General features: G+C 32.4%; 1 protein-coding gene across 4 annotated transcripts; it reads right to left on the minus strand.

The window, feature by feature from the left end:
- Window positions 1-2,312: 2,312 nt before the first annotated feature.
- On the minus strand, window positions 2,313-8,637 carry LOC111919977 (probable E3 ubiquitin-protein ligase ZFP1). Of its 4 annotated transcripts, none has more exons than XM_023915546.3 (7): window positions 8,482-8,637; window positions 8,207-8,277; window positions 5,401-6,150; window positions 3,890-4,260; window positions 3,205-3,306; window positions 2,879-3,022; window positions 2,313-2,786 (listed from the first exon to the last, which is right to left on the minus strand). In XM_023915546.3, exons 3-7 carry the CDS (start codon window positions 6,119-6,121, stop codon window positions 2,631-2,633), a joined length of 1,494 nt encoding a protein of 497 aa, XP_023771314.1. In that variant the 5' UTR covers window positions 6,122-6,150; window positions 8,207-8,277; window positions 8,482-8,637; the 3' UTR covers window positions 2,313-2,630. The 4 variants fall into 4 exon arrangements, with proteins under 4 accessions (XP_023771314.1, XP_023771315.1, XP_023771316.1 ...); XM_023915547.3 differs by having other exon boundaries at window positions 8,207-8,396; window positions 8,482-8,627; XM_023915548.3 differs by having other exon boundaries at window positions 8,207-8,399; window positions 8,482-8,614.
- Window positions 8,638-8,997: the final 360 nt, after the last annotated feature.

An 8,997-nucleotide genomic window follows, 5' to 3' on the forward strand; every position in this document is an offset into this window, starting at 1 on the left:
TTTTTTTATTCAAATTATAGATTGATTCTTTCATTTTTTTTTTCTCTCTCATTAGATCGTTTTTTTTTTCCTTTTCTTTTTGATCTAATTCGTCATCATGTCTACAAATCCATCTTCATCTACAAGTTCATCTGGAATGCCTGAAATTTCTAATTCGTTGTTTCTAGGACCTTCTGATAATCCTAGCACAATTCTAGTTTCAAAATTTTTTGATGGATCTGATTTTCGATGTGGAAGAGATGGATGATTCTGGCACTTTCAGCTAAGAACAAACTTGGATTTGTTGATGGATCCCAAGTTCAACTAGATGGATCCCAAGTTCAACTAGATGAAGTTTCTGCACTGTTTTAAAATTGGAATGGAGTCAATTCAATGGTTATAAGTTGTTTGTTGAAATCGCTATCAAAAGATATTTTTGGAAGTGTTCTCTTCTTACAAACTGTTAAAGAGATCTGGTCAAAATTAATTCGAAGATATGAGCAATCCAAGGGAGTATTGATATATCAGATTCAAAAACAACTAATCTCACTCAGTCAAGGATCGGATGAAACTATTCCTTTGAAATGTGATAATATGGTAGCCATCTTTATATACGTCATCAACTTCAACTGCCATCAGGTTGCAATTCAAGCGCTTTTTTTACTTCTTCTCTTCTCAAAAGTGAAAATCAATACCCACCTAAGTTTAGCAAAGAACATTCAACAATGTTCGCCTAATCATATAGACCCGTCAACCACCCTTATAATTTGTCTACAGATCAGATCATTACATGTAAGGAAATTATATTCTTATTTAAAATGAAACTTTTTGCACACAAACCTTTAAATTAAATGTCTATTCGAAGTGGTAACTTTGTTGGATTTAAGAATCTAATTTTTTAGCTCGTATTTGGAGTTGGTGTATGTTGAAGGAATTTAATATGGCGGTTTCAAAAATCGTGAACTCACCACCTCCAGCAAGCAATCTCAGTGGTTTGACTTTTCATACGGTGGTTTGGTTTCCTGAAATCTTCGATTTAAAGAATTTAAATCGTCAACATATTGTGAACTTGACTAGGCTTACACGTAGGATGCTAGTGTACTAAATTGTGCTTAGGATTTTCTACAATAGGTTAAAGGTCCAAATAACAGGTAAAAAGACTTTAAGCCTCTAACTACCAAAAAAAAACATTATGGCCCTTTTAAAACAAAATGACAAAAGTTTGTTAGGACTCGGTGATATAATCTCAATTTATCAATTGTTAGTAACAAAATAAGATATCTTTTTCAAAAATAAGATTAAAATTTAATATATTTTTTTTAAAGTGACTTTCTATAATCTTATTTCATCGTCTTACTATATTGTGTTTTTCTATACAGATAATTATCTTATTGTATTCTCTTTGTAAGGTTTTAAAAAAAAACACAACATAATAACTTAACAAATAAAAGCATCCATTTAAAAAAAATTTATTAAGATTATCTTTTATCTTATATATATCATACACACAATACATGTTAAACCTCTCTATCAAATAAAAAATATAATTATATTATAGTAAGATAATAATAGCATATGTTAGACAAAAAACTACAGTAAGATTATCATATGATACATTAATTTGTTTTCACATTGATCATAAAAGTTTTACACGTAACAGGTAAACAAGCAACAAACTGCGTTGCAATCTTTTTTTGAATAGTAAAAAGTAAAAACACAACAAGAAGATTATAATAAGATAAGATAAAGATGATAAATGAAGATTATAATCAGAATACTTTCTTGGAAAAAAAAAATAGAGTGAAATTACAATAAAAGTATTTTTGCTTAGATAAAAAAATATACAATAAAATTATATTAAAATAATAAAACGAAATTATAAAAGTCAATTTTAGAAAATCCTTCAATTTTTTATCAAACGATCATATTTTATTTGTAAAAAAATGACTTCAGTAATAAAATCTCAAATCTTCGAACATTTATCAGTTTCTTTATTTTTTCCGTTAGATGAGGTAAATACAAGGACTTTCACAATAGATAAAACTTCAATTATATGTGTAAATTAAGTTTTGCACACCCACCCCCACTAGATGCCTGCCTAGGAAAAAGATAAGTTTTAAAACTTGCTTCGAGTTTTTAGTGTAAATTATATTAACTGCAACTGTAAAATAAGACAAAATAGAACCTTCAAAACTTGTTTTTGATTTATGTAAACAATATCCTCTCTTTTTTTTTTTTTTCAAAACAAACTTGGAAAGTAAAGTTAGCATCGTTAAAACCAGCCACAAATCAAATAAAGTAAAAAAAAAAAAAAAAAAAAAGTAAAAGAGAGATTGAATGAAGAATGTTCAACCTGATATTAACATTCATGAGTACATCCATACCCCAAACAACATCATCCATCATCCATCATCATCCACCGACAGACACCCAGTGAACCAACAGGAAAAAAAGTCTGTACAAAAAGGTTCAACCAACCCACGTTTTCAATATTTACCATAATTTATAACAAGAGAAACAACACCATCACCTTTCTTTCTCTCATTTTACTCTTATATATATTTATATAATATATATATAAAAAAGAAAAACACAATGCCCGAATCTTTTTCAAGCTCTCATGTTTCCCTTTCCATTTCTTGGATTCCTTTTCATGATGACATCGACTCCTTTGGTTGTCCAGCAAGTGCTGTTGATTTGCAAACGGGGCATGTGTTCTTCACCACCAACCACTTTTTAACACATTCCACATGGTACTCATGCCCACAATCTACCACCCCTATTTCTTCTCCATTATCATAATTTGTCTGTAAAAACAACACAAATCACAAATCCTTCATTTTTTTTCTACTTATCAAACAATAAAGCAGAAAGCAGATACTCATATGACATGAAATACCTGACAAATTACGCAAGAGTTAAGTTCTTGATCATTGGAAGATTTGGATGATGTAAATACCCTTGTTTTTAGATGTTGTACAACGAAATCATCTGATAAACGTGAACCAACGCTTCCAATTTGTTCACCAAGTGCAAGAAGTTCCTGAAAAGATACAAAAATATTGCAAGAATCACATGACAATATCTTTACCAATGTCCCATTACGAAAAATTACAATCTTTATCTCGTTGATGTAAATGTGGTTCTTTCAAATGGGTTAAAAAAGGAAATGTGAACCTTTTTTTTTATTGTTTGGAAAAAAAAAATGATTGTTTAACAACTTGCCTCATATGACATGTGATCGATATCTAGGCGCATGTCTCTGTGATGGTCAACTGAATGTCCTCCTACTTCATGGTAACCAGACATATCAAGGATTGCAACTCCCTACATGTCAAAAACACATGAATTAGTCAAAGTAACAAACTCAAGATTTTGTTTTTCTTGGAATTTAGATCCAACGTTTACTATTTACTACATACACTCTTATAATGCTAACAGGCGTTTGGTTCGCAGTGCTTTTGAAAAGATAAAAAAAGAGAATCTGTCGAAGGAATTGGAATTTGATGGATTTGGAATATGAAGGGAATTGAATTTTGCAACACATTTGATTGGCAGGAAGTGGAATGGAATTGAATTCCTATTCCGGCCAAATCCGGTAAACCAAAGAATTGTTGTATTTATTTTGAAATGGAGGGAGAATTATTTAATACCAGAGCATGAAGGTTACTCTTATAAAGGCAAAAAAACTTATTTATGCAAACAAGTTACTTCTTTACCAATTTATGCAGAGCCATGTTTTCAGTTTGCTACCAATTTATGCATTATTATATGGTTGCATAGACAGATATAAAACTTGGTAACATATTAGAACATGGCTTCATAAATTGGTAAGAAATCCAGTCACTTTGCATAAATAAGTAATATAATAATTAGTAAATAGCCCTAAGAGGGAAATTTGCATGAATACATCTTCAGGGAGAACTCTGAGATGAGGAAAGCCACGATGCCTTGCGGTTGCCTCAAGCATCAACTCGCGTCTGTGGGGCCGATAAACCCTAAGCCCGGTTGGCGGTGTGGGTGTGGGACCCACAAATCTAGGCCCGGGCCCGGGTGGTTCCATCCCATTTTGAAAAGGATTTATGGTGGCGGTGTTTGCCGGAAGTCTGAGTGATGTTGATGCTAACTGAGAATGGAACTCCATATTCATATTGTGCCCTTGCATTGGCGGCATTGGTGGCGGTGGTGGGTGGTGGAGATTGTGGGGTCCATGCACAAAAGCTCCCGAATTCCTGTTTCCATATCCATGTAATCCGATGTTTGCAGCCTCGTTCATATGTCCTGCAATAAACAAAAATTTAAAATTGGATTGATTTATCAGGGTGGGGTTTGGAAATGGAATGGTAAAGGTAATGGAATGGAATGGAATGGGTCATTACATTCCATGATAGTGTTTGGTTGGCCTGTAGGAAACTAGGAATGGAATGAATTTTTTATATTATACGTGTATACAAGGTATAGTTTTGACACTGCTCTATACATTATCGAATATAACTAAGTTACAGGCAAATTTAGGAAGTCATGCCACATTCTCTAATAGTCCTCATGTTTATGAAAATTACAGAAATGATCCTTGCAAAATTATCTAATGGTCCCTATGTTTGACAAATTTACAGAAATTGTCCCTGCAAAATTATCTAGTGATGCATATGTTTAAAAAAATTACAGATATGGTCCCTGCAAAATCATCTGGTGGTCCCTGTGTTTGGGAAAATTACACAAATGGTCCCTGTGTAAAAGCTGTGTAAAGGTCTCTATGTAAGACACAATTACAGAGATGGCCCCTTTGTAATTATGAAATTATAGTGATGGTCCCTGTGTAAGAAAAAGATACAGAAATGGTCCATATGTAATAGCGATATTATAGAATGATCCCTGTAATACTGCAATTACAGAAATGGTCCCTGTGTAATACTGAAATTACAGAAATGGTCTGTGTAAGACAAAATTACAGTATAATTACAGAACTTGCTATTTACAAAACTATAAACTCAACAGATAATAAAAGTTCATTAAGACCCAAATACGATTATAATAAAAAAGAATCTAGTTAATTTTTAAATAATAAAATTATAACTTAATTAAAATCATGAAATTCATAAAAGAGATTCGTGTCATTAAAAATTTAGAAATAAAATGAGGCTATATAACAATTTCCCAATTTGGAATGAAAATTAACAAAATGAAAGGGATCAGATTCCTTCTCTTCCATCAAGCACAACAAACAGTTTTTTTTTTCCATTCCGATGCAAATTAATCATTCCATTCCTTCTCCGATTCCAGCATACCAAACCATACCTCAATGCTTTGTGATGGTAGTAATACTTGGCAAGTAATTAATTTTAAAAGTCACCAAATTAGAAATCTTGTGATTGGATCATTCACCAAAATGGAAATCTAAACAATTATTTGTTAAAATACCTTGAAGATAAGGTAAACCAGGAGCATGATTCCATGAAAAAGCACCAGAAATGGAATCACCACCATTCCCACAAAACTGCTGATCCAACCATGGCGCAGGCACACCATAATTCCCTGGAATCAAATGCCCACTACTATGAGCCAAAACAGGGTCAACCCCAATTCCACCAGAACCTCCTCCTCTATTCCCCCCTCTGAACTCTGGAATCGCAAACGAACCAGAACCGCCATCCATCATTCCCCCCTCTGTGTTCATCGGAATCGGAACCGAAGAACTCGGCCCAGCTGCTGCTGCTGGATAAAAGTAGTGAATATTCCCTGGAAACCCTTCTGCATTCTTTCTCTTAAATGCACCATTAATTCCAATTCCAATTCCATCCATAAACTGACCATCATTCCTTCCACGAATGGAAAACGGAATCTGATCTGGAATTCCATGATTGATGGCAACTGGAAAGACTCTAGCACCAGGAGGTGTCATGTATACATTATGATGATGATGATCGTACTGAGTCATTGTGTGGGGCAGGGGGGCATGATTTTCGGGCAGGTGTTGAGGGTTGAAAGTAGTTCTGTTTCCGGGCAGTGGTGGTAATATTGTATGATTTTCGGGCAGGCGTTGAGGGTTGAAGCTTGGGATTCCACCATAAGGTTCTGGATGAAGATGACCATGTTCTGTTTCAAGTATTGGACCCGTATAAACCATGTTTCGTTGTCCCATGTTCTTGAGTTATACGTTGCAAGAAAATCCTGATAAATGAATAAAAATACAAACTTTTTAAGTTTTAACATTATAAAGATAACATAAGAAACCCACCCGGAAATAATGTTCTGTATAAGACTACATAACGAATAATCAAGAAACATTTAAAGAAGATGACAAGAATTTGTTACTTTTTTAGAGTGTGTGTTGTCTGGATAAATGATGTCTAAAAGATATTTGAGAATAAGAGGACAAATTCGTAAAAAGTTAGGAGGTAATGAGGAAAAAGCTTCCTTGTAAAGACTTTCTCTAGTAAGTCGTTCTTTCTGCATTAGGTCAAAAAGAAACACTTTGGGCCATGCTCCTATTAAGTTCATTAAGTCAAAAAGAAACATCATTTTAGAGGGTTTTATTATATATAAAAACATACATTATAGGATCTGAACACGTGTGGATATGTACTTTTAAGAATGGTTTAAAAAGTGGAATCTCACCAAAAATAGAAACTAAATTTTAGAAGGCGGAAATGAGGGGACTACATGAAAAGCATTAATAGCCTAACCCTAATATGGCACTCTATATTTGCAACCACGTTACGTGGTGCATAAGAATTTATAAAATTGCACCTTTTGGAACTCTAATAACCTAAGTTATATAATACACCGATAGGCAATGTATTACATATGATGCTTGAAAATTGAAATATTTTTGATGGCTCACTACATCACAAGTTTAGTCAACTAATATGACACCACACAACTTATAAAAAGGTTATACAAGTTGAAACAAATGCTAAATTACACCATTCTTTTCCTCGATTAAAGTATTTAAGTTTATGCTAACTATTAGAGTACCTTCCACCTTTCACCTTCTAGGCATAGTACATAGAGGGTGGGTATGTTTCTTTTTTTCACATTAAGTATGTTTGGATAAATGATGTTTAAAAAATATCTGATAAAGAGTTATAACTTAATGGAAAGTCTCTTTTTCTGATGTTCTCTATTAAGTCGTTCATTTTGCTTTTAGTCTAGAAAAAACACCCATATACAGATTACCATATTAAGTCATCTCCCCATTAAGTGTTTTAAGTCTACTAATGCATAAAGAAACAACACCTTTGATTTAGATGGAAAAAAGTAGAAACTGCAACTCTTTATCACTTAAATGCATTTTTGTAGTGCATTTTCAAAATCATTAAAAAAAAGTCAAAACAGTACCAATAAGAAAAAACATGAATGTGCTTTTGACTCCGGATATAATCCAAAACAAGACATAGAAATGGAAGCTACACAAATCGACAAAAGAACAAGAGCACAAGCTTTTTAAATTAACAATAGGTATAATATAACCTTTATACGCGGAGAAATTTGACCAATAGTTGCTAAACATGGAACAAGAAAAAGAAATTGTTACGAGTGATAAATAGTATATAATAAAACCCTAAATAGTATGTACTCGTTTGACTTTACGAATAACACAAAACATGAAGAAGAAAAAAAAACACATAAGCTCTCTTTGTTCCAAATCAAGAGAGTGATTTCATAATTTTGATGTACATTTCAATACCCGAGTGATTTAACACCACAATCGCAGTTTTTGATCATTACTTAAAGGCATACATGATAACATAAGGAAGTCTACAAAAAATTGAAAGAAACCCTACAAGCTTATCCTTTCTTTTCACAATGCCATAGGTTCAAACCCTATAAAAATTTCGTTGCCTGATAAAATTAAGCAGGAATTCAACCAAAATCAAGAATTGCCCCAATTTTTCACGCATCTTTTAATAACAAGAAACATGAAAGAACACAAGTATAATCTTGCAATCAGCATTTGACAAAAGATGGTGCCTTTTTCGTTTTTTTTTTACCTAGCAATCGGCATTTGGGTAAACAAATGCATTTTCTGGGTTTGATTTTGTTTCGTTGTTTTTAATTCCGTTTTAATCCTGCTAATGAAAATTTTCCAGTTCGAATAAGCAAAAATCAAACAACTTCCATCGACAAATAAAATTCTCAAAACAAGTCAACAAACAGCATAATTTCCCACAAAACCCAGTTCGAAAAATCAAAAATAAAACACAAATCATCGAAAAAACTGTACCTTTTTATCATCAACGGACTCCAGAGCTTGTATTAAGTTACCAATTTAAAGCCCCTTCAACAGAAAAAGCCCTACCAAGAAAGACGATCATCAACACATTTATAATCCCCAAGGAAAAACCCTTTTCCCTCAAGCAATGATGATCCATGTATGTTCGAACAACATCAATTTTATGGTTTTGTTTTTTTATCTACTAAAAATACTTAAAATCAGATTCTATAAACAAATTAAAGACAAATTGGGGGAAATTGGGTGTAGATTGATGAAGGACATACCCTAATGAGGGTTGATCGGAGCCTTGAGATGGTAAAATCGATCTAAATATTTTCCAATAAAAGAGAAGATAAATTATTTTGAGAGAAAGAAAGAGATTCTGATGAAAATGAAAACCCTCGTTGTCTACTTATTTCTACAATTTTGGCTTTAACCGCAATCGTTTTCCGTATTTATATTTACCCATTTTTATGCAATTTATTACAAAAATATATATGCTGTCCATGTGCTTTTTCTTTTTATTTTTTATTTTATTAGTTTTCCGATTCAGTCACTTGTTTATCTTGGCCTTATGAAAGTAGAAAAAATAATAATAACAAACAATTAAAAAAAAGTATCACCAAAAAAGTGAAGAGAGAGAAAATAAAAGAAGAAAAATAAAAAGATCCGGATTAAAAATAAATGAAAGGCAAATGAATATTTTATGTGTTCGGAGTGGAAATAAAGGAAAAAAGATTACATTCAAGTTTTAATTTCAAGATCATTTTTTTAAATCCTTTCAAATTGAAATGAAAGTT

This window comes from Lactuca sativa, chromosome 5, assembly GCF_002870075.4.
Source record: "Lactuca sativa cultivar Salinas chromosome 5, Lsat_Salinas_v11, whole genome shotgun sequence".
Taxonomy (NCBI): Eukaryota; Viridiplantae; Streptophyta; class Magnoliopsida; order Asterales; family Asteraceae; genus Lactuca; species Lactuca sativa.